The sequence below is a fragment of the Cheilinus undulatus genome, linkage group 7 (genome assembly GCF_018320785.1).
Source record: "Cheilinus undulatus linkage group 7, ASM1832078v1, whole genome shotgun sequence".
NCBI lineage: Eukaryota > Metazoa > Chordata > Actinopteri > Labriformes > Labridae > Cheilinus > Cheilinus undulatus.
In genome coordinates this window covers 20705609-20731245 of record NC_054871.1, presented here as the reverse complement: position 1 = coordinate 20731245, position 25637 = coordinate 20705609, and the positions used below count along the sequence as shown (strand labels likewise).

Sequence of the window (25637 nt, the reverse complement as noted above, 5' to 3'; positions counted from 1 at the left end):
AGAAAGGAGAAACGAGTGTCTCTGTAGGCCTGTGTGGTGAGTCATGCTGTGGAAAAACCATTCAATCCAAACTCTCTGTCTTCACCACCACAAGCTTCGAGAGCTGTGCTCAGCCTCCTGTCATTACATGTCTGCATAAGCTTTTTCAGTACTTTTTTAAACACTCTTTCCTTTTCTTACTTTATTCATTTCCTTATTGAATTTCCCTTCCTTTTTTAACCCTAAATTTCCTTCTCCAGTTGCTTTTTCCTGTGCCCTGTCTTTATTGACTTGCTCCACTATTACCCTTTTAATTTTTCCATCATATTTTTCTTGTCAGTCTTTGTTTTTAGCCCTCTGTGTTTCACTGACTCACTCCTCTTCTCTCCTTTCTGGTTTTCATATCCTCCAGTCCTTTCTTCACACCAACATCTCTTTTCCAATGTCAGTGCACCCTCTGTGTGCAGTTTCAAGGCTGCTTATGTGAGATTATCAGTTGTAATTTCCTGGCATATTTATGTGTGAAGCTGCCGAGGCCCTGCTACAATAGGACCCACCTTTTTTCTGCAGAAAATTGCCACCTTGTCCTAGTTTCCATTTCTCTCAGAAAATTTGCACAGGTCCAATAAGTGTGGTAAAATTTGCTGCACAATGCTGTATTGCTATCCGGCTTAAAATAGGAAGCAAATGTTCTCTTTGTTGTAAAAAAAACACCTCTAGTTTTATGTTCCTAGCTGTTCCATTTTTGGGATTTTACTTGGTCGGCATCAAATTTGGGGTCTAAGCAGCTATTTTTCTTGTCTTAAAGTTTCCTATTGAATTGAGAAATGTGACTTTAAGTAAAAGAGACAGATTTCATTCATGCAATAAATGGATTGCTTAAAGAGAAAGATTCCCATTAGCTTGTAGCCATGTAGTTGTAGCTGTGCTCATATATGCAGAACCTTTCAATCCTAAAGCCACAACATCGCAAAACAGCAACTGTCACTATCCTGCTTCACAAAAAGGCAAAACAAACCTCAAACATGGTTTACTACTATTCATCTGGTGGTTTAGAGTAAGTTTCCATCTGTGCAGAGTGTTTATATTTGTCCTTGGTGTGTCCACTTCACTGCATTTAGCGTGAGAGTCGCATAAGCAGTAGGGAAAAAAAAAAAAAAAAGCGCATTGATGTGTCTGGATGACTTTGACTCTGCCTCAGCATGTCCTCTGATGGAGAACTGTTGTTCTCAGCAAAGACTGTAGACAGGTTACAGAAAGGACGAACAACTATAGACTTAAGACAATAGTCTTTTCTGATTAAACAGCCTCTAAGAGTACCACAATGAAAAGTATGCAGGTTTTGCATGTAGTTTGTGCAACTGAGAATGTATAAAATGGTAGCAAGCAAGCAATAAAGGTAGCTCCTTCCCTAGTGTTTTATAATATTAATAGAAACTCATGTAGAAATATATAAATCAGTCTCAAAGCACTCCAAACCCTAAGTCTACAATTCTCAAGTTAATATATTGTGTCAAAAAAGAAATAATTGACTTGTGTGAACCAGCCTATACCAGCAGTATTTTGCTGACACTGATTTCACAAGGGGGTAAAATAAAATCCCAGCGCTGCAGAGTTATTGCCCGACAGCAGTGGTGCAGCCAGAATTGCGCACAGAACCGGTTAGATTCAGTAACCTTGACCCAGTTTCCAGGCAGTATGTTGTGTATGTCGTGGCCCGTCATGCTAATGGAGACCTTATTATAAAGCCCGAGTCGAAACATTTAGCGGGGTGGGGATGTGAGTGAGATGAGGAGGAGGGATAACACTTTACTCCAACAGAGAGCTGCAAATAGTTAGAGGGTTCAGAGGAGGCTAAGGCGGGGAAGGAGTTGATGATGTGTTTAGACATGTCACTGAAGTGTGCATACAGAAGTACAGACACTGATAAATATCACACTTAGCTCAGCATTAATGAGCTAATCCCTCATTTAGATGTGATTCTATGTGATGATTTTATCTTAAAGCTCCTGTAAGAAGTTTTAATACAGTTACAAAACAGACAAAAATTAATACTGATGCCTTTTAGGCTTACAAAAGCAAGTGAGGCCATCAGCAACAAGACAGATTATTTCTATATGGCAATTCATAATGTCTAAAACTGCTTGCAGGGGTAAGGTGGCAATCCAAGATGTGAGGTTATGTCCACAGGTGGTGCCAAATCACCAGTTAGGACCCAATGTATTAGTATCAAACTCAGGGATGGGGAACATGATGGCCCCAAGTTATTGGGCTAAAATATCCCAATTACCCACTTGTGGCTGGTTATGGTATAGGGACTGATCTCACTTTTAGAGGCTAAAAGTGGCATACATTTGGCAAAAATTAAATAAATAAATAAATAAATATATTAATAAGACCAAAATGCCTTTTAATTGTAGTTGATTTGAAAGTCTGGCCCCTAAAGCATCCATCAAGGAAAAAGCTGGCCCTTGTACAAATGTAGTTGATGACCCCTGGCAGAAGGACTAGTATGAAGCAAGTAAACCAATGGCCCACATTACAGCACTTACAGTCTGAACCCATTTGCAATGTCAGTCCCTAGATTGGCCTTCAAACTACACATAAATCCACCACTAATGCAAAAGAGACAGCACAAAACAAACTGAGCAATAAGACAGAACACTACAAAATACCATCCAATAAAAACACTTGTGGTGTTTCCTTTAACTTGTCATAATCATTATTATTCACTTCATAGTCTACAGATCATAACATCTAAGGAACAGGAACAAGGTAAAGTTCTCTACCTTTTACCACAGACAGAATAAATTGATTTGATTAATCCGTCCACTGAACAACAAACGGACTTATCCTGAGCTTCGAAGGGCTGCAGAGTTAAAAGTGAGTAAATCATTTTAAAAAGGCCATACATTAATGCTGTACCTAGACTCAACAACACAAAGGTGGAATAACCCCTAGAGTACCTCAGTTCAGTTTAAACTTGAGGCTCCAGCTCCGTACGGTTTGGTATCTGCACTTCAACAGCTACAATCAAAAGATATCAGTCTGCATGTTGTGAAAATTGAAGCTGAGTCTGAGGCCTCACAGCATGAACATTTGACAGCTAAGTGAGCGTCATCCTGCCCACTCACATACACACAAACACACTCTAGTCTGTCTAGCACCTCTATGTCGGATTCCTTCTGCGTCTTTGTGCCTGAATGTGTCGAGGACTGCAAATAATCCAAATAGAGCTGAGCATATTTTTCCTTCACTCTTATTGCAACAAAGACTGGACATAGATATCCAACTAAAACATATGCTTGTTGAAGTAAACATCATATATTAGTACTTTCCTTTGAAAGACAATAGACTAGTCTTAAGCACCCAACCCCCAAAAGCCATAGGACGCATACATCACTAAGGGGCCATCCTCTCCTAATGGACTCTAGGCTAGTAAATCACGTCAGCGCCCTCCCATTTAGCGGCTCTTCATTTAATTAATTCTCTGCACATCGAAATTACCATCTGTGGATTTAAGGAGGAGAAATGAAATACAGCAGCACTGGGCTTTTGCCAGCGTTTATTTTTTAACTAGGTTTGAACCAGACATGCTGAGGTTGCCTTGAGGAAGGCAATTAATACAGTCTGTATTTCATTAGCTGCCTTTAATATGTTTTATGTCTACTAAACTCTTCTCCGAAGTTTGGCTACATGAGCCAAAATAGGTTTGTGACAACATCAAACACTTGCACTTGCAGTCGATCTTTTAGTCTTTAAGTGACAGTGATTTGCAGTGAATGTTGCTCTAGATAAACTCAAAGACCCCCAGCAGGTTAAGAGGATCAAGTACTGACAGTTCTCGTCACTGTCAGAATTAGGGTTGTCAAGGTAACTAATTTTTAACTTATATACCGTATGTTAGAAGTCCTAGGCCCCCATGTAGCGTCAATTCTTCTTTATATTACCAAAAAACAAGAGCAAACTGTTGAACACTGTCTTGACTGCACAAATATATCGGTAATGTCCATCTTTGCTATGTAGCTTTCAATTAAACAGGTGCATGAGATTCTTAAACTCTTGACACCATTCTTGTCAAAAGTAAAAATATCAACCATCACCTGTTTTGATATCATGGCAAGAAAAATGGAAGTCCAAGTAGGTACACTCCTGCACACTTTATGTATTGCAGGAATACAGTGCCTATAAGAAATATTCACCCACTTGGATGTTCGACCCTTTTATTGATTTTTATACATCAGTCATGGTCAATTTAATTTGCTTTTGGAAAAACTGAAATAAAACCCTCTCTAATGTCAAATTGAAAATGTATTGCTACAAACTAATGTCAATTAAATAAAAAGCATGTCATGTAAATTAAGTGATTGCATAAATATTCAGTTTTTAGTAGATGTACCTTTGGCTGCAATCACAGCTCTGAGTCTGTGCAGATAAGTCTCGATCAGACTTGCACATTTGGACACTGAATTTTTCTCCATTCTTCTTTGCAAAACTGCTCAAGCTTTGTCAGGTTGATTGGTGATCTGGCATGAACAGCCCTTTTTAAGTCCAGCTGCAAATTCTTTGTTAGGTTTAGGTCTGGGCTTTGACTCAGCCTCTCTAGAACACTCACCTTGCTGTCTTAAAACCTTTTCTGTGTAGTTTTGGCTGTATGCTTCAGGTCTGGAAAATAAATCTTCTCCCAAGCCATAGTTCTCTTGCAGCCTGAATAAGATCATCCTCCATGATTCACCTATATTTTGCAACATTCAGTTTGCCCTCTACCTTTACAAGCCTTCCAGGTCCGGCTGCAGAAAAGCATCTCCACAGCATGATGCTGCCACCAATGTGCATCACAGTGGGGAGATTGCATTTTATTCATTAATGGCTTTCTCTTTTCTCACTCTTCCATAAAGCTTTGACTCGTGAAGAACCCAGGCAGCAGCTGCTGAAGCTTGTAACTCTTACAGAGTTGTCATGGTCACTCAGTTTGTGAGGACGGCCTGATCTAGGCAGATATACACGCCCCTTTCCAATCCTTGATGATGGACTCCAGGGCAAGTTCATTGCCTTTATGTTTTTTTTCATATCCATTCCCTGACTTATACTTTTCAAAAAGCTTTTCTTGAGTTGCCTGGAGTATTCCTTTGTCTTTACAGAGGAATGGTAGCCAGAAATACTGATCAACCAGTGAGGTGTTGGCTTAAGGGATATACTAAAGGGGGATCAGGAGGGGCCATTTACAAAAATAAAAACCATAAAAACTCCCTGTTCCTACAAAAAGCCACAAGATTTAACTCATTTCACCCTTTTATCATTTATTTTGTTTGATAGAGAACCAGTGTCATGGTTTGTGTGCACTCCATTAACACTCAAATACACAGTTTGCTTTTTGATTATAATATTTGATCATTGCCATTGGAGACATTCAAGTTATTAGGAAAATGTTTACAGAGTCACAAAGTACTCTTAAAGAGATGAATATTAGAAAAGAAAAAATGGTTGCTAAATAACTAAGCAGATGACTTTATTGATAAGAACAGTACTAGATTAGAATTTTACTTTGTGATCCTGAAAACACTTTTCTAGCAATGTTAATGTCTCTCTAAACAAAGTCTCTGTTTCTGAAGAAAAAATATGGAGTTAAATACTTTGAGTCTCATGTTATCGTTGCATTAGAGTTTTTGAGGGCCCAAGAAGATTTTAAGGTTTCAGATAGGACTGCCACTTGTTAAAGTTCAGAACAATGAATTAAAATATTTAACATCATAGAAACTGCCACATTTCTGCACTGAAATGCACGGAAGCATGGAAACTTATTTTTCTTTAGATTGTCTTTCTACTTTAAAAAATGTAATGTAAGCCAAGGGTTTTCTGTAAACAACTCAGGAGTAAGCCTGATGAACTTGGCGGTAAATCAAGAGAGCAGAGTTTTCCAGATTGGAGTGAGTCTGTCTGGCAGACTGCAGGACTAAGATCCTATAATCAACCCTCTGGTCCAATGATTGTTGACATTAATGCCCAATGTGTGTCTTAGCATAGTCTCTTGCTTAGATGGATAATTCCTGGGGTGTTTATGTGTGAACTGCTACATGCATTCCTCTCCTTTACATAGCCATTATATTTAAATGCACTGTTTATGCATGAATGTGTCTATGTGAAGCACATGCAGGGTGGGCTGTTAAGATTAACTCCTTCCACCCTAACCTTTCTTAACCCAGCAATCTCTCCCTCTGTAATCACCAACCAGGTTGCTGTCTTTATCTTTAGACTGGCACTAAACTCTCCAGACAGCCGGATCTGGCAGTGCTGCAGATCTGGCAGAGGGTACAAGTGCCAGTCAACAGGAAGGTCGGTGTGGTGGCGGTGCTGTGGTTGGTTGTGTAGGGATCTGTGCGAGTGTGTGTGACTGCTGACTGGGGGTATTAAGCGATCACGCTCACACCTGGTGTGTCTGTAGTAGTCAGTCAGACAGATGGAAAGAGGGAAGTCAGGTTGGGCTTTCTGCCACCAGTCTCTGCTGGGCGGACTGTAGGAGATGTTTGTCTTTTCTATTTCCTATTTTTCTTGGTGATCTCTTCTTAATCACTGGAGGAATACTACATGTGCTGAAAATATGTACAGGTAACTATCACATTGTTGTTTTACTGCTTTGTGTATTCAGTATTAAGTTTCAGAGTTTTACGAGCTTATATTGAAGGAAATCTTACAACAAAGGTATTTTGATGATGATGCACAAGAAACACTGACTGATTTTTGAGTGCTGTAGCTGTAGTAAGCTATTGTTCATAGCTGCTTTAAAAAGGTGAATTAAGTCATGTTCTGCTTAACTTTAAACACTTTTGTAATCACGTGCATTACAGCTTCTCACAGCTCGTTGCTGTAAAAGGTATGGACATTGTCACACGTTTGCAGCACGGCTGTAATGCAAAAACAAAAGAAAGGTCTAAAAGGAGTAAAATGGTGCAGTAACACCCATGGGAAACCACTGCCTCTGGTGTTAATTGCTTCTGCCCCTCCTGCTGTGCTTTTGGGATATAGCTGGGTGCGGGGCATGAGTGGTGGAGGTATGATGTGAATGCAGCATGGCAGAGCAAAATGTTGCTGATGAGGTGAATCAGGTATCTTTAGAGCTGAGCCATGCAGCATTGTCTTTGTCTGAAGAGCATAGACCGAGGACGGGTAGGGGGCGTGTTTTCTCAAGGTCGTCCCTGCTGCGCCGCACTCGTTTTGCATATGTATGCACATGTGCTTTTGTGAAGGAGTGCCGGCATGTTCACAAGAATAACTCCGTATAGCATAATAACTAATAAAATACTGATTCCTGGAATATTTGAAAGTGATTTAATTCTGCATGGGCTGTATTTACTTTACAACACATTTTCTTTGTAGGTTTTTTTATCATTCTTGGTCTTTTCACATGAAATTGTAAACAATGTTTTTTATTTTACTAGAGAGAAACCAAACCGTGTATAGCCATAATATTTAAATATAAACATGCATTGATAACTAAATACCTACTGCTGTTTAACAGCATAACAAACTTTGACTGGATGATTATGTGTAGCAGTGACATTTTATTTCCCTTGTTACTAAAAAGATATAATACCCCTGGAAATAACAGCATTGGTTGGTATTTTGCCGTGTAGGTCCTTAAGCAGTTTGACCACCAACTGTATGTTGACCTAATTTTAAAGAGGACCCTACCTGACAGAGCAGTGGCAAAGATCCCTTTAAAATGTCTTACCCAATCATACTCATGTTTGCCCGTGGATCGCATGTGGGTGATCGAGAACAGCAAAAAATAACTGCCCTCGATTTTATAAATTAGGTTAATGCCTTAATCACTCCTCCCTGTCACCGCAGGTACCACTAACATTACCGTGTAGTTAGTAAATGAGCTTATGTAGCATGTAAACACCATGTTGTTTGTCACATCAGCCGAGCTAACAAAGATTTTAATCACGTAAACCTGTTCTTGATGAAAGCCCCCTTTATTTACCCAAATGTTGCTTAGTTATTTAAACACCTAGGTGAAAGAAGATGGATGTAGATCCCCTTGCAGATAACCCTCTATTGGTTGTACAATGAAGCATCTTTGTCTTAAGAGAATTCTCTGTAAAATGAGGCACTTTTGGTGAATTATTCATATGCAGCTGGAGGACTCAAGCTATACACCTCTGTTTGAGTGCTGTGTAAGGGTTGACAGAGACACCTACTGGAGAAATAGGTGATCATCTGGAAAGTGGTGTTGTGTTGATGAATTTGCAAATTTGAGATTTCTAAGATGTTTTTTTTGTTCTGAGTGACTGAAATTCAATGACTTATTATTTTTCTGTTTGATTTTTTTTTCTCAGAATAACTACCTGGTGTTCATGGCAGAGCTGTTCTGGTGGTTTGAGGTTGTGAAGCCATCTTTTGTGAAACCAAGATTGCTGGACAATGAAGGCAAAGGTAAGACTAAAATTCAAACAATGTAGTATCAATAGATTATCTGTACTTGTGCTAAAAGGATTTTTTCAGATGTGCTTGTTTTTATCAATATTTTAAGGTTACCTGTAAGTGCATTTTTCCACAGTGTTAGAACTAATGTACAGTTTGATGTTGCTTTTTTATTATGTTAACACAGTTTGTCCTTGTTGTGTTCCTTTAGAGCACCCATCCTTGCTGAAGAGCATCCCAGCCGTCCCCATCTCCAAAGCAACAAAGAGGAGCTTCATGGAAAGACCCCCGAGTCCTGAAAGACCCAGGTAGACTAGTTCAAACTATGATATTTTAAGTGAAACCATGTAATGTGAATTTTATGTGGTATAAGCACATGAAAATTTTAATTTTATTTATGGAATGTTTTAAAAATGCATGAGATGAACAGTCTTATACAGTAAACCTTTTTCTTGAGGTTGTGATGTAAGTAAGTAACTTACAAATAAGAGGCTTGAAAGTCTATGCAGGTACGAGCGTTTGTAGCATCTCACTTTAAGAAAGAGCAAACTAATCTACTTGTCAAGGACACAGTTACAATGATACAGTGTCATTTAGCAGATGTCTTTGTTCAAAACATGAGAGAGTAATTACCATACAAGCAAATATCTAGACAGGAGGAAAGAACATTAGTAAATGCCACTGAGTGCTTCAATTCCAGTCAGACGAAAGTGCTGCCATGCAGTCTTAGAGGCAATGGAAATGGTGTGTAGAAGCCTTATTTTATTTTATTTTAATGATAAACATCAGCGATGAAACAACCAATCATTAATGCAAGACTTCACATCATCACCATCAATTAACTTGTCATCACCAATTAATAGTGACCAAAGCACCAAGTCACAAAGAGCTAGGCGCAAAACCCCCAGAAGTGGGACATTGTGAGCAGACTTTGTTTGGGGGGCTCATTCTACCACTTGGGACAACAGCAGGGAAGAGTCAAGGTAAATGCATTGTGTTCTCTAAAGAGCTGGGTCTTTAGCGGGCTCCTGAAAGTAGAAAGGGACCTTGATCAGGGATTCCAGGTAAACAGTCACCAGTGATTAGAGTTTTTAATTTGATGCAAGCTGCAACTCAGTGCTAGTGTAGGGAGATGAACAGTGGAGTGACGTGTGCTGTCTTGGGTAATGTGAAGACCAGATGTGCTGCTGTGTTCTGGCTCATCTGCACAATGATGTATTATCACCAGTTAAAAAATCAGCATTTCTTGGCTCTACAGGACATCATAAATTTTTTTTACTATCATTTTGTGTTAAGTTAATGAGAGGCTCTCAAAAACCTTTAAAAGAAGCTGTCACTTCTTCACGACTAATGGTAAAGAATCCAAAATATAACGCACCATGGGGTCTTGGGCTCAAAAATGGGCATCAAATCCAGTCAAATAGCTAACAATGTTAGCTAACAATGTTACTGATATAACTAGTAAAGAACAATTTTGAACACATCAGTATAGTCATATATAATCCTTTAACCAAGCACATGCATGTAAATTAAACCTTTTATAAAGTCGTTTATGTAAAAGTAGGTAGTGTTTGACTGCCAGGTCAGTTAGTGATTACTGACTGTTGCTTGGCTCTTGAGCAGAAGCTGTAGTCCTCAGAAAAGGTGGCCTGGGTTTGACCCTGACTCTAAGCACTTTAAAGCCTGCCATTCTCTGCTCTTTCATCCCTGGTGCTGACTCTATCCACTGTGCTAATAAAGGCACAAAAGCCCCTAAAAAATAAAAAAGTGGGTAGTGTTTAGCTAAATTTCAGCTGAACTGTAAAAATTCAGATGACATGAACTACTCTCACCTTCTCTCTCTTTCTCTGTCTCATTATGCAGTTTGCCTCTCCGACCCCAGCCTCGGAGCTCAGGTGATGTTTCTTTCTTTTTGTATGAATTTTTTTGTTTTCTGAATTTGCTTAACTGAGTAAGAATACTGTGAAAAAGTAGCTTATTTATATGATTTCTGTTTTTATTGTTTTCTCTGCCTTCATGTGTCATCCAGGTGAGATCAAGAGGTCAACCTCAATGTCCTTTGTTGATGGCAACCTTGGCACCTGGCCCAAAGAGAAAAGGTTTGTAATTTTGCTGCCAAGTTCATGTGCTGATTGCGAGCATGTGTGTGCATAACATTATAGTGCGTTGATCTTAAAAAAATCAAAACGTAGCTTACTTTAATGTCCTATGGTGCAATGTTAGCCTGTATAGAAAGAGTGTCTGACTTAATAACAATAACAATAGTAACATATACAATATACCTTGACGACTATAGAAACCTTTTACCCTTGTCCTTGCTTTTAATTTGCATAAATGCTGCAGACTGCAATGATTGCACTAGACTCTTTTTTAACTTTCTGCCACCTCAAACCTTATATCTTACATTTTTAATGTTTTTAAATGTTGGAGCTGAGTAGCTTGCATGTCTTCAAAAAAAGATGTTAGATTTTAATTTTTTAAAATATCCATGAACAAATGTGTGAGAAGTACAAAAAAAGTATCATTATTTTTTATTTTTTGTTTTTTTCTAAAGGTCTGGGCCTTATGGAGTGTCTTTTGACATCCCCTTCGACAAAGATGACTCTGCTCCCACCCCTCTGTCCTCCATGCGTGGCATGGTCAGGTCCGTCAGCACTGATGATGGTTCTGGCTTCAGGGTCCAGCACCTTCCCCGAGGAATGAAGCGTAACCTGTCCTTCCAGCCAGTAAACGGTCAGAGTATCGGCATCGAAGAGGAGGGATGCCCAGACAGCCTGGCTGGTGTGGAGCCTGGTAGGCGAGCGTACCCCAACGGGCATGGAGGCGTCATGGCACGGACTCCCTCCATTGAGGAAGCCCTTGAGATTATCCACAGTCCAAACAGGCCCCCAGTGGAAGGGATCAACAATGGTTTCTTTCTGCACAGTCAGGACCACAGGGCAGGTGCTTGTGGCTTGGAGCCAGTGTCAGAGTCAGACTCCAAAGGGCCTCTGAGCACCACAGACACCACCGAGGTAGACACTGGCATCCATATCCGAACAGAAGACATGCTGGATGAGGATTCCTCTCTGAAAGACTGCTCTGTGAACATGGACCTTGATATGGACACTCCAAGCCCCTGCCCAAGTAATCAAAGCAAATCCCCCTCAGGAGTGAAGATGACCAGCTTTGCCGAACAGAAGATGAGGAAGACAAATCCATCAGCACCAGACTCAGGGAGAGGCAGCAGCAGCTCCCTAAAGATCACTCCAGAGGGCTCTGACTGTTACCTTCCATTATCTGTCTCTTGGGCCCCAACTCCTGAGCACAGCCCTGTCCATCAACAAACCACACCACCCCTTACTGCTCAACCTTCACCCACACCTGTGCAACTGCCACCTAATGATCCAGCTCAGGTCATGGCTACAGAGATGGTACAGCTGAGGATGAGGCTGGAAGAGAAACGTAAAGCCATTGAAGCACAGAAGAAGAAAGTGGAAGCTGCTTTCACACGACATCGACAAAAGATGGGCCACTCAGCGTTTCTCAATGTGGTTAAAAGAAAAGGAGATGGTGCTGCTAGTGGAGAAGAAGGAGGGAAAACTGATGGAGAAGGCAAGGCAGCAAGTCCTACTTTTAAATTTGGGAGGAGCAAGGCAGACACACCTGATGGGGCCGAGCAAAGCAGCACAGCCTCCTGCTGGACGAAGTCACCCAGTGCAGTAGAGGAAGGCGGGCCGAGCCACGTTCAGCCAACCGAGGTAGACCTTACCGAGTACACTCGCTCTATAGAGAAGCTCAATCATTCGTTAGCTTTTCTTCAGACTGAGATGCAGCGACTGGCTCAGCAGCAGGAAGTGATCATGGCCATGAGGGAGCAACAACATCAGCAAGCGTGGGTAATCCCCGCTACACATACAACCCCATCACCACAAAAACACGGTCGTGCAGCAGCTGTCACACGATCCTCAGGACCTTCTTCTCCAGCCGACTCCCCTCGTTCCACCCACCGCTCTCCAACTAGCATCAAACGCAAATCTGCCTCCTTTCATTCACGTAACCCACGCACAGTTCGCCCTAATGAACTAAAGCTTGCCCCTTACAATCGAGTCCTAACGGCCCCCCAGTCTGTCGATAGCATCCCAAGGTTACGCCGATTTTCCCCCTGCCAGCCCTCAGCCTGTTCCCTTGTTTACATGGGGGAGAAACCAGCAGCCAAACCAGCAACAGTAGCCTCAAATGAAGATAAAGACAAGGAGACTGAGCCAGTACTCTCGCCAGAGAAGGAGCTTACCACTATATGTGTAGCAAACACACTTTCTAGCTCCCCCAGCCTGCAGAACAAAAGAGAACAGACGGAAGTAGGTTCAAAAGCCAAACCTCAGGAAACAGAGGTACACAGCCAATCTACTGACACAAAAACAGCTGACCAGAAAGTTCTGCCATCAGATCGCAAACCTTCAATAGGGTCATCATTTCCAGAGGTTCTGGCCCATCCTGTGGTAGAGACCTTTACAGTGACACCTACAGAGATTCCTCCCAAACAGGAGGTCTCCAGTCAAGTCAAGAGTAGCTTGATTGAGGTTCCTCTGTCAGTGGTGAAGCCTCTGGAGGATCTGACTCTTGAAGATGATTCAGAGACCCAGCAGGTTACTGTGGAAGGGTCGGATTACGAACAGAAGATGTGTCGTGGTTTCTTCTTTAAGGTAGGCTGTTGAGTCAAAGCACTTTCACTCTGTTACACAAAACTATCTGAACTACTTCATTTTAACTTGAATATCTGAATGTCTAAATAACTGTCTAAATATGTAGGTAATTCCTTTTGATTTAATAAATACAACAAAAAATAAATAACATAACCTTGGTTATCCTCAAAAGAAATTGAAGATGCATAAATTTAACCCTAGATGTAATCTACAGAGCAGAATTGAAGACAAACAAAGTCAAAACACAGCGAATATGATGATTTATGATATTAAAAAAGCAGTTCATAAATCATGTGTCATAACCAAGGTCATTTTAGTTTACTAAAACTAACAAGTAAAGGAAAACTAAAAGGTTCAAACCTTTTAAATTAAATGAAACTAAAATGAAAACTAGAAAAGCACTCAGAGAGCGCAGACCTCTGCCATTAGCCCTATCTCCAAACAGTAAAGAATCCTTTAAAAACATTCCTGGATCCAGACAGTGATCCGGATCACTCCCAAAACGTAATTCGCCAATTACTCCTTCCCCGGTGGGGTGGAGTCACGGTGAAGCAAAGCATTGGCTTCGCTACGCGTGAACTGTCATGGTGGAAGCATTGCCTGCCTAGCCAACAGATGCACTGACAGTCTCACCCATGGTCTCACCAGACAACTAAAAGTCATGGCAGAGGGGGAATAGTCCTCTATTCCTCCCAGCATTGTGAGTATTCTTGCTACAATTCAGTCTTTCTCTCTGTTAAGCTCCGACTCGTCTCCTCAACCAGGTGTGCATCTTTCAAACTCTATAAACTCCAAAACTTTGAATAGAAAGATACCAAAAACATGCTGCTGGGATTGAAGGTACTCATGTCCGCCATCTCCTGGTGTGAAGTGGTAACAGCGCAGACCTCAGCTATTAGCCCTATCTCCCAATAGTAAAGAATCCTTTAAAAAAATTCCTGGATCCAGACGGTGATCCGAATCAGTCCCAAAATCTAATCAGTTTGTCCTAATGCCATTTCTGACATTTCCTGTAAATTTCATGAAAATTTGTTCATGACTTTTTGAGTTATGTTGCTAACAAACTAACAAACGAACAAACTAACAAACGAACAAACCCACCTGATCACATAACCTCCTTGGCGGAGATAATGAGGCATGCTTCAACAAAGTCCAGTTGTTTTCCGGCTCTTTCACTCTTACGAGCTCATAGCCAGAAAATCTGTTCATATTTATGATTTCTTCATGGCACCAGTTTCAAACCAGTACACCCAAGAAATCTTCCGAGAGGTATCGAGGATGATTGAAGCAACAGTGTGGCGTGCAAATTGACACAGACAAAGGACACGCTGCCAGTTATAGTTACTACACCTAGCAATGCAACAACTTAAAGCAAAACTAAATTGAAGCATTTTTTGACAAGCTAAAAACTAAACTAACAAACCAGCTATAAAAATGAATTTAACCAAACTAAAACTGAAAAGCACAAACTAAAAAAGTAAGAAAAAAATCCCAAACTACTATGACCTTTGTTGTAAGCAGACTGGCCATTTAAAAACTAAAAATGTAGCACCACAGCTTGGGAAGAAATATTAAGGCATCTGAACCTAATCCAGCTATTTTTGTTTGTTATGATGAACTCGTCTCAATCTTACCATGAACTTATGAATGGTTCAGGAAAACATGCCCACTGAGAACACTGTCATCTTCCCTTTCATGAGTAGTAAGATAGCATGCTAGATGTAGTCTGGCTTTGATGTAGGTCATAAAACTGGGGCTGATGTGAATAATTCAGGCACAGCTGGGGAAATGTGGGGTTGGAGAAGAACTGAATAGATTGTGAAGGACAATTCTGATAAGGAATGAGCGGCACATGTTGACATGAAATGAAGCAGTTTGTGCTGAAATTATCAGCCTGCTGTGCCTTCTCTGGAACAACTAACTTCAGATTGAATTTTGTATTTAGGTTTTAGGGATACGGTGCGATTCTTTTGCAAAAAATACAGAGCATGTGGAAGGTCTGACCTCTAACATTAGACAAACCATTCTTCTGAAGTCTCCTCTCATTGCTTTAAAAAAAAGTTTTTATGCAGACCATCTTCACGACTGCCAAATATCCATGCAATAAGAGAAATGGAAATGGTTTCCTGTGGCCCCATAGTACAGAGAGTACCAATTAAAATCTGTAGTAGCAGAAGTGCATTCTTAAAGTGTCTATAAATAATACAGAGGATTGCACCCTCACTGGCTCACTGTTATTTCCTTTGGTAGCCCTTCTGCCATCTTATTTATAACAAAGGAAAATTAACCTTAATGTGAACTGCACGTGATTTGGATTATTTTGTTAATTATACCAGATAAAATAGATTAAAACATTTTTAGAGGAACAGTAACAGTGACAGACATTGTTTCTCCATGACTCAGGAGGATGGAAAGGCCGAGGAGAACATGGCTCAAAAAAGAGCAGCGCTGCTGGAGAAAAGGATGAGGAGGGAGAAGGAGACGCAGCAAAGGAAGATGCAGCAGGAGGCTGAGCTGGAGCAGAAGAAGGAGGAAGCTCGGTATGTTGTTTTACCTGGAAAACAAACACACCTACAAAGTACTCTAATACAGGAGTACAGTAATGAGAGTACTTGAGTTTATTCTAGCAAAAGTATATTATTGTAATGTAGACAGATGAATAAATATGCAATCCTTTTTTGAATGTGCTTGAAACAAAAATGCCAAATTTTCTTTTACTCTTGCTTTGTATCTTTTTTTATTCATGCTTCTTTTTTTAAACCTTAAAAACAATATACATTACAACAGGACACTATTAGACTGAAAAATTGTTAGTTTGCTCTTCAAAAAAGTAAAACAGTAGGGCTTGATGTTTTCATTTATTTTTTAGAAATGAAAAAAATTAAGAAGTGTCCAAGGATCCAGAGTTTGTCCTGTTTTAGCAAATCTGATTAATTGAAGGATTAATTTAAGGATTGTCTCAGTGCCATGTTATATAACCTGCTATCCAAAAACAAAAGATGTAGAATTTTAAGAAGGACTGTCAGCATTAGGATATTACAATTGCATTAAGCACATCTTATTTTGTTCACATAGTTAAGCTACTGTGAAACTAACATCTTCCTGTTTTCACAGTGATATAAAATAAGTACACTGCTGCTCCTTTGAGGTCTCATTTCACTTAAAAAAAACTGTAGACAAGTCATAAGTAATCTGCATTTTGGGGTATCAAAAATGTACCTTTTTTCATTCCCTTTAGCTGTTGTCATTAGCTTCATCACAGTTAATGTCATCATCTAATTGAAGCTATACACTTTCTTTTTACCTGAACGAGAGGTAAAGTACTCAGCTGAAGATAGTGCAGATCACAAAGTAAAAGCATAAGAATCAAAATCTTGTAGTTTCCCTAGGTTACTTGCACAAGGAAACAAAATAAACTGGAACTGCAAGGAAGTATAAATTCTGCCTCATTAACTGAGGATAACTGGACAACAGTAAGTCATTTTTTAGAGAAATCACAGAATAAATACTTTGAAGCTGTCTCCTACCTCTTTGTCACGGTTTCAGACCCCACTGTTGTAACGGTGCAGCACACAATCAAGTAAATCTAAAGGTTAAAATCATATGGTGCATCTCTTTGCATTTATTTTATCACCAAATCAAGGAACTGGTAAAAAAAAATGGCTTTACTTTGTCAATGTGGACTTAAGAAATGTCTTGAAATGCAAATGAATTCAGATTTAATCACAAATAACCAGAAAAATTCAGCAATAAATTGAGATTAGAAATTTTAATTCCTTTATAGCTTCATAAAATAAATAAAACAAAAAAAATCTTCAATATTTGATACTGATTTAGTCCATTTGTGTGTTTTCATCCATATAACTACAGCATTTGTTCACCTACATTCATTTATTTATTTATTTTTCAGTTATTTGTCATAGGCATTTTTACCTTTAATTACAGTGCAACTGATGCAGACATAAACAAGCAGCCACATTTGTGAAAGCTAACAGTAAAGCAGAGAAAATCATGCACATGACTAATAACAATGTTTTTAAATAACAATTAAACATTCAACTCTGTCAGTATTTGCTTACACTGATTTCCTTTCCTTTCCATCCCTGTGCCTTCTCTGCACAGACTCAAAGCTGAAGAGGAGCGCATCAGGAAGGAGGAAGACAAGGCGAGGAGGGAATTCATCAAACAGGAGTATCTCAGGAGGAAGCAGCTGAAGCTGATGGAGGACATGGACACGATCATCAAATCTAGACCAGCCACCGGGGCCAAACAAAGGCGGGGGCGGCCCAAGTCCATCCATCGTGACAGCGTGGACTCCCCAAAAACGCCAGTCAGAGCTGCTACAGGTAACCATGGAGACGACTCACTCTCAAAGAGGTCATGGTCACCCCATCTGTCCAATGTGTGTCCTTCTGCCTCTTTACTTTGTGCCAAAACGGTTCAAAAGCACATTTTAACACATTCAAACGTATCTTAAAAGATATTTTCTTATATAAAGAAGTATCAAACTCTTTATCTGATTTGCCTTATCTAAATTAATATTTGTTTAAATCAACAAAAAACAATCAAACTATATTAAATTCAGAGTCTTCTAATTATTTTACCAGAGTTAAACTGCATAAACAGCTGCAGCAATGCATCACTACTGTATGTTTGTATGTTTTTTAAATATCAGTTAAATCAGTCAGTATAATTCTTTTAATACATGTTTTTGCTTGCATGTATTACAAAACATCTCTATAAAAAATCTGTGTATACAACAAGATGTCAGGGTTGATCTTTGTCCTAACACTGCAGATGCATTGCTCAGTGACAGGGTTGGCACAAAACAAAGTAGACAGCCTGGTGTTGTTGTTAGTCATTGTGTCTGTGTAACCGTGTCGTGCTGTGCCACATCTCATCTTTCATCCAGGTTCACGACAACGTGTCTTTTCAGTCTCCAGCTTGTCCCTCGCTTCCCTCAACCTTGGAGACAGCGACAGTGTCCACTCTGAGAAGAGGGCGCCAAGGTGAGATGTTTTTGTTTTTATATAACTGTTACAAGTTTCAAGACATTTTAAAGTCTCTTACTTTAGGAGACATGATAATGAATAAGCAAAGAATTAAACAGCTAATTTTTTGTGCTTATACTTACATATTAAGTGCATGGGTTGCAGTATCATAAGGGTAAAATTCAGATAATTTTGAGGTCCTAACGCAGAAATGAGACACTACTTATAGTGTGAATAATTCCTCATTTTAACCAGGTTTTCTGGGCTTAAAGAATTACAGGTTCTTAGTCCTTGTAGATGAGCATGAATCCATGCATAATGTATTGAGTAAATGCATGCATGTACTGAATGAAACAGGGCAGAAAATTGGTGCCCTCACCAAATTGAATTCCAAGTCTTATTAAAGATGTAGCATTTGGTGTCTAGTATCAGACTGTTGGTTACAAGCCTGTCTAGTCCAAACTACTTGGATATGATTTTTTTTTAAATGCCAAAATTCTGAAATAAGTATCTAACAATGGTGTTTTACTGTTGTATTTCTTGCTGATTTTTCCATCTAACTCAATTTTTAAGGTGTAACACTTCTTCTTTACTCTTTCCTCTTTAAACACTTCTTTTCCTGCTGTTTCATACACGCCAGAAGTTCTAGTTTAGCCTCTGGCGGTCTCTTCTACTTTCTGAGCTCTCCTAAACTAAGAAGGAGAAGGTTAGTTTCTTCTTGGCACAGTTGGAGGTAAAACCTTAAGGCACTTCACACTGTCCTGAAACCAATCCCTCTCTGAAGCCCTGCCTGCACGCTGGGTTTTTATCAGGGATTGAATGAGCACTCATAGCAAAAACAGCACATTTTCTTATGTTTATCTTTATGTTCAAATGCTATGCTTCACCACTTAACTACCACTTCTCTTTTTTTTACTCAGCTGCTTTGCTCTTGTTACTTTACATCCCTGCTCTGACTTTTCAGCACCTGACAAAAAACAAAGCAGAGTTACTTGATTAGATCTACTCAGTCACAGACCTGTTTTGTTGTACAAATCTAAGAAAATGCAATCATGGTTCCCACAAGTCCTAGAAAACCTGAAAAACAGTTGCCAATTTCCCAGTCCTGGAAAACACATGGAAACTGTGCGTGCGAAAAAAAATGTCTTGTATTATCTTGTGCTGCCCTGGGTTGTTATTTGAACAATCAATTTTTGAAAGGTTTAATTCTCACTTTAAATGTTTTTTTTAAATTGAATTCAACTTATAGCTGATAGAGAATTAATAAATTTATATATGCAGCATATTCCAAGGGAAATAAGCACTTATCACTATAAATAAATGTGAAATTCCCAATGCACTATGTAAAGTGAATACATATTGCATCTGCAGTCATAAAAAAGGGACAAGTAAATGCCACATGCTGCAGTGTCATTGATTGACCTCTTTTGACCTTAAATGCACCACCGTACCTTACCTCACTGCACTCACTGCCTGTGCCTGCACGCTTTGCTTCTTTGGTATTTTCTGCAAGGATGTACTGTAACATAACACCGAAAGTGAGCTGTTTGCTGAGCTAGTGCACAGTTTCCTCTGCAGTAAAGGATTAATCTACACAAACATGATGTAGGCAGGGTGGAAATACTGACAAGTGCTGCTCCTTTGTTATGGCTGGAAGGATTAATTTTAACTCTATTTCAAAACATTGAGCAGTTTCCTGCCCTGCCTACAGTGTAATTTGCTGAGTGTTCAAAAACACCACCAAAGCCCAAAGGTGATCTAATTTATTATGTGTATGTATGTTGGTGTTTTTAGGCCAGATTCAGCAGATGGCTTCCTGTCTCCGAGCCGCTCCAGCAGCAGGAATGGAGAAAAGGACTGGGAAAATGCGTCCACAACCTCCTCTGTTACATCAAACACAGAGTACACAGGTAAAGACATATCATTTATACCACAGGTTAGCAAGGTAATGCCTTCAGCTTTAACAATTGTTTTAGGTTTTTTCCCTTATATTAGTCATCCTTAAGCTTCATTCCCGTCTTTGTAGTTTTTCTGGAGCAAAAACTGAATTCTTAGTCAGTCTACTCACCAGCTCATGGATATACTAAGAGTAGAAATCGCCATAAATGATTTATGGAGAGTATAAATAGGGAGGGACGCCTTTTCTTTGACATAACTGGAGGAGTTGCCATGACAACAGTCTCATCCCCAGTTATCTCTTCTCTGTTCTCTTTGCAGGACCAAAGCTGTACAAGGAGCCCAGTGCCAAATCCAACAAGCACATCATCCAGAACGCTCTGGCCCACTGCTGCCTGGCAGGCAAGGTTAATGAGGGCCAAAAGAACAAGATCCTGGAGGTAAGCAGAAGGAAGCTTAAGGAACTGTATGAGGGATTGAGTTAACTTTGATGATATGTAAGAAAAGTCTCTCCCTCTACTTTCTTGCATATTTTTAACGATCTGAAAATAAGATACATCCTTAAAAAGTAGATATAGTCAAAGATCATAGGCACAATTCAAATATGCCTAAGACTTCTGATGATACTTGGAGTTTTTATAGTGAGCTGCATGTGTAAATACTCACTCTGACTCTACCCAGTCCTTTTCCTGCCAGTCGCCTAGTAGATTTTATACATGAGGTCAGGACTTAAAAGAGTGAGCTGGAGGGGGCTGAGACTTTGATGTCCCACTGCTGGTTTATGACTTTATAGACTATATCGCACATACAATCCCTTTTTATATACAGTGCTTAACAAATCTATTAGACCACCCTAACCCTAACCAAAGCAAGGTTTATGCCACAGCTGCCCTAAATTAACAGCATTGGTAATTACCAAAATCATTTTTTATGTTTCTGCAATGGTTAATACACCAATATGTAGAAGCTCTTTAACCCAAATGATATTTTTAATGCTAAAATATAGTTATTATTGTTATCCATGAATTTTCAAATTTACTGATTTACAAAAAACTGACAAAATAGTAAAGCACGTTAATGTTTTTTGATTAATATGTTAAATTATAGTTATTTACTTGCATTCCCGAAGAGAAAAATTAGTTTTAGTGGTTGAATTTTATGCTTGATTAATTTCTGACTTCTCAGAGAAGCCCAGTGAGCCGGCTTAAATTTGGGTGAATTCAGTTTGAAATTCCTCGTTCCTGTTCAAAATGGTAAAACGTGGAGAGCTCACTGAAAATGAAAGAGTCTGCATTAAAGCACTTCATGATACCGGATGGTCTCTGAGACAAATATGACAAGTGGTCTAATAAATTTATTAAGCACTGTATGTGAACACTGCTACATTAAGTTTTTTTATCTGCTCTGTTCTTCTCCACTTTTCATCGATTTTGTGAAGATTTCGAACTATAGGAAGCATTGATGGAAAGAAAAAAACTGTCATTTTAGTGCCGTTTGGGAGAGTATGTATCTTTGTCTAACTCGTACACCTTGGGATAACTAATGCTGTGAGGTGTATGTATGAGATGTTTGAAGAAGTCTTTCTGAAATTGTGTTGAGATTTTTGTATGAGCATGTGTAAACAGCTTTAACAAAGCTTGGACTCAAGTAATGCTTAAGCTGTGTGACAATGAAAGTTCTCTTATGAGTTGTACTACTAGACATTAAAATATGCAGCTGTATAGTTATACAACAGCTGTTTACAAAATCAGTGACTGTTGAACAGAAGTAGTAAAGTTGGAAAGCCTGGTTCTTCGTCATTGAGGTTAGTCAAGTAAACTTGTTTAAGAATTTACAGTTTGGGGTGAGGAGGTCTATTTTAAAACCCTCCCACCAACTATTTCCATACTGTGTCTCACCAAGGGCAATAAGTAAAATTAGGTTTTGCTTTGTAACAAAGACAGAAAATGATAACAGAAGTGGTTCTCAGCTGGTCTAGAATAAGGACATACACCCCTTGAATGAGCAACACATGTTCAACAGCTTAAATTAATTTAGCAACAAACCTTAAAGTTTTTACTATGTATATATCAAAACATTACTGAACAGAGAGACAGGACAAGCATGTCATAATAGAAACCCTAACCTAACATGGATGAATACCCTGTGTTTTATTCCCATACCCCATGGTAAGGTGTAAATTTTGGTTGTTTTCTTGACATTTTAAGAAATTAACACACTAAAATTAGGTTAATAAGTTTTGCTACCCCCAGAAAAATTAAATAAGTTTAGATCTTGCGAAAACAATCAAAATATACTTGGTCAATGGACAAAACAGAGTTAAAAAATGTGTATGCTGCTTAGAGCTTGCACCTTTGCAACCCACTAGAAACAGCTCTGGGACCCCCCTTGGGGCCTGTTTGAGAATCACTGTTTTAAAAGATCAGTCATGTACATAACTATCTCATATTTACTAAACTGCTCAACATGATATAAACATGGAAAAGTGGCGCTGATGTAAAATCAAAAGAAGTACAAAAGTGAGACCTGGTCTGCGAATTGAATTAAACAATGCATTTTTTCTGTTGCCTTGCGATCAAAATTTGTGGTTATAACTTGTTTAAGTCGGTCAAAAAAGGAGACATGTTTTTTTTTTTGCATTTTTGTTCTATAAATAATTGTAGGTCTTCTATATCTGATAATGCTCTGACTCAAAAATACACATCTTTGTCAAAAATAAAAAAGAAATACAATTTAATGAGTTTTGCAGGGTCCAGAGTGGACAATGGGCATCAGTGGGTAAACTCATTCTACATTATTGAAAGAAAAACTTAAAGTTTATAGGTTCCTGTGAGAAACTTTTTGTCAATTATGGCACCCCCTGTGGGCAAAATAATACAGAAATGATCTTTCTTCTTGCTGGCGGTCTTTGTTGCTTCAGGTTGTCATAGAGAGGTGTTCTCATATATTTCAGTCTGTTTCTTAACCAACTAAAAACTCCTCACTAAAGCTTTGAGTCTGTCTGACCTTCATGCTGTATCTAATTAGCTTTTCTCCCCTGACCTTTAAAGGAAATGGAGAAATCAGAGGCCAACAATTTCTTGGTTCTGTTCCGAGACGGCGGCTGCCAGTTCCGCTCCCTCTACACCTACTACCCCGAGACGGAGGAGATCAACAAGCTGGCGGGCATCGGCCCCAAGAGCATCACGCGCAAGATGATCGACGGCCTCTACAAGTACAACTCGGACAAGAAGCAGTTCAGTCAGATACCAGCCAAGACCATGTCAGCCAGTGTGGACGCCGTGACGATCCACAACCACCTCTGGCAGACCAAGAAGCCAGCTACCCCGAAAAAAGTAGTGCCTGCCCAGTCCTAATGGAACTTGACGTCCTGATTATCATTTCCCCTTCAAATGGAACAAACCTATTTCAATTTGCACTTCACTGTACATATCCATAAAGATTCAAGCACCTGCAATGCCAGTTAGATGAATGCATATTTGGTTTTTTTATGTTTGTTTTTTCTCATTGCATTCCTGTCCTTTTTTTCTCCTTACTCTGGACTGGACATGATAGCACTCAAAGAACAACTGGAATGTACGCTACTGTTGAATAATAATGTAAATGATTATTACGTTTTTAGAGATTGTCATGTTTGAATCCTTTAATGAAGGCATGTGCGAGTGTTGTTTTTTGTCGATTATGTGCCAAATTTCAAAAAAGAGACAGTATGAATGCTAGGACATTGATTAGGTACGCTGAAGCACTGAATGTTTTTAATTCATGTACAGAAACGTTTTGTTTGCGTTACTCTGTTGATGTGTGGCCTTATGTGCGTTTTCTTTTAGAGTGCGAGTGCAATGAGGTGATTGTATAACAGCATATGTATAGAGGGATTTTTTTGTATTTGGAGGAACCTTTTGTTTTTAGTATGTGGGTAAAGCAGTTTGTATATTATGGTACGCAAAACTACAAAGGGCCAAAAAGTAATAGCATACAGCTAGTGTTAGCCGCACAGTATATATGTGTTCAGCTCAACAAAGCAAAACGGTTTCAGCTTTTTTACAACTCTTTTTAAGAAAGTGAGTTTGAAGGATGGCAGATTTTACTCTAGATCACTGGTTCTCAACCTGTTGGAAGAAAACCTACAGACCTGTGTGGATCTGAACTATATGCTGATTAACTGAATGGAGGTGGCTGGGGTGGAGGAGGGTTGCAGTGTCCATACTGAAACGACAGGCTGACTTTGAAAGAGAGAATTTAAAATATAACAGGTGCATGATGATTGGTCAAACAAGGTTGTGGCAGAATCGGATTGGATGAGTGCTAGAGAGTGAACGCCTATAACCCTAACGCAGCCTAGGGATGTGTTTGAGTATTTACAAAGAACTGAAGAATAAACATAAAAAATCTCTTCAGGGTCAAATTTGAATTTGGATTTTTTATGCAGAGTGACAATGACTCAGCTAAAAAGAGTGAGAACCAGTGTTATAGATCATTTGTGCTGCTAATACATACAGCTCAGTATTTGTGTTTTTATTTTGAAAAGCTTCCTGCTGCTGTACCATGTAGGATTTTTGCATTATATCACACACATTAAACACTCACCCAATAGTTTTAGGACTATAACAGATTTTCAAGAACAAGTATTCCTCTTCATTTAGATATCTAGATACAAAATTAAATTGTTACTTTTTGACAAAAAGTATTTAATTGTTCACAGCTCCATCATTCTAACAAAGTTTGGAAATCTAAGGAACTTAAAAAACAGCTGGTAAACACGAATTGTAGTCAGCACATTTTATAGTGCATTTAGTAAGAGGAAAATGGCCACACTGTTGGAATGGGTTTAATCATTTTCACACATCTGTACATCTACTGCTCAACATGAGAACCATGTTGAAACAGTGTGTGGAAAAACAAGCATTAGCAACATATTTGTTTGTCACCTATGGATGCAACATGCCCTTAGTAGGGCAGAAATTCTGTAAATTTCTGAGTTTTCCTTTGTCTAGTCTAAAGAAAATGAATTTGACAAAATAATGCAAAGCAGAACAGGGCAGATCCTTGTTCCTGCATACGGGTAGAGACTCAGTGAAGAGTTTCACGGGTGTAAGTATCATGTCCTTTTTTGCCACTGGGTGTCAGATCAACTCAATCTGCAGGTATGATTTCTGTCAAACACAAAGATGCTGAATTGGTGCTTTGATTTTGATTTAGGGGTTGGGGTGTATTTACAACCAAAAGGGAGCTTGTTAATGATTTTGACAATGTAATCTAGGGAAGTATTTCTCTATGGATGGATTGGCCCATAATGAATCCTTCCATCTGCTTCTGGCTGCTTCAGGCCAAGGTTAACAATTATTTAAAGTGTAATAATATTGTACAGTGTGTTCATGTGGGCTCATTTCTCTTCACTATGATGACTCATTTTGTCTGTGAGACGCTGTGCTGTCATTCAAAGTATTGCTGAACGTGTCTTTTTTTTTGTTTCTTTTATTTTTTATCTTTTATTTTTGCATTTAATAAAGTTAAGCATGGCCTCAGCATTTATGTGGCTGCGAGTAATTAATATCATTTCCATTTGAATGCATGAAAGGGCTGATAAGATAACTATGGTTTCAGTTTGATTCATAAAATTATAGTTAACTGACTGTTTGATGTGGTGGAGTAACATTTATTT

General features: G+C 39.1%; 1 protein-coding gene across 8 annotated transcripts in view; it reads left to right on the top strand.

Moving 5' to 3' along the window:
• Positions 1 to 25637, top strand: part of camsap2a (calmodulin regulated spectrin-associated protein family, member 2a) — a 69752-nt gene extending 44115 nt beyond the window's left edge. For 3 of the 8 annotated variants that reach the window (XM_041791246.1, XM_041791244.1, XM_041791249.1), the window contains 12 exons: positions 8319 to 8415; positions 8615 to 8711; positions 10267 to 10298; positions 10433 to 10502; positions 10958 to 13088; positions 15492 to 15628; positions 17211 to 17434; positions 18001 to 18097; positions 18720 to 18785; positions 19874 to 19989; positions 20297 to 20415; positions 23026 to 25637. In XM_041791246.1, coding sequence (XP_041647180.1) covers positions 8319 to 8415; positions 8615 to 8711; positions 10267 to 10298; positions 10433 to 10502; positions 10958 to 13088; positions 15492 to 15628; positions 17211 to 17434; positions 18001 to 18097; positions 18720 to 18785; positions 19874 to 19989; positions 20297 to 20415; positions 23026 to 23331 — 3492 coding nt within the window. In that variant the 3' untranslated portion in view covers positions 23332 to 25637. The remainder of the gene's footprint in view (positions 1 to 8318; positions 8416 to 8614; positions 8712 to 10266; positions 10299 to 10432; positions 10503 to 10957; positions 13089 to 15491; positions 15629 to 17210; positions 17435 to 18000; positions 18098 to 18719; positions 18786 to 19873; positions 19990 to 20296; positions 20416 to 23025) is intronic. The other 5 variants (XM_041791251.1, XM_041791248.1, XM_041791250.1 and 2 more) reach the window with 3 other exon arrangements.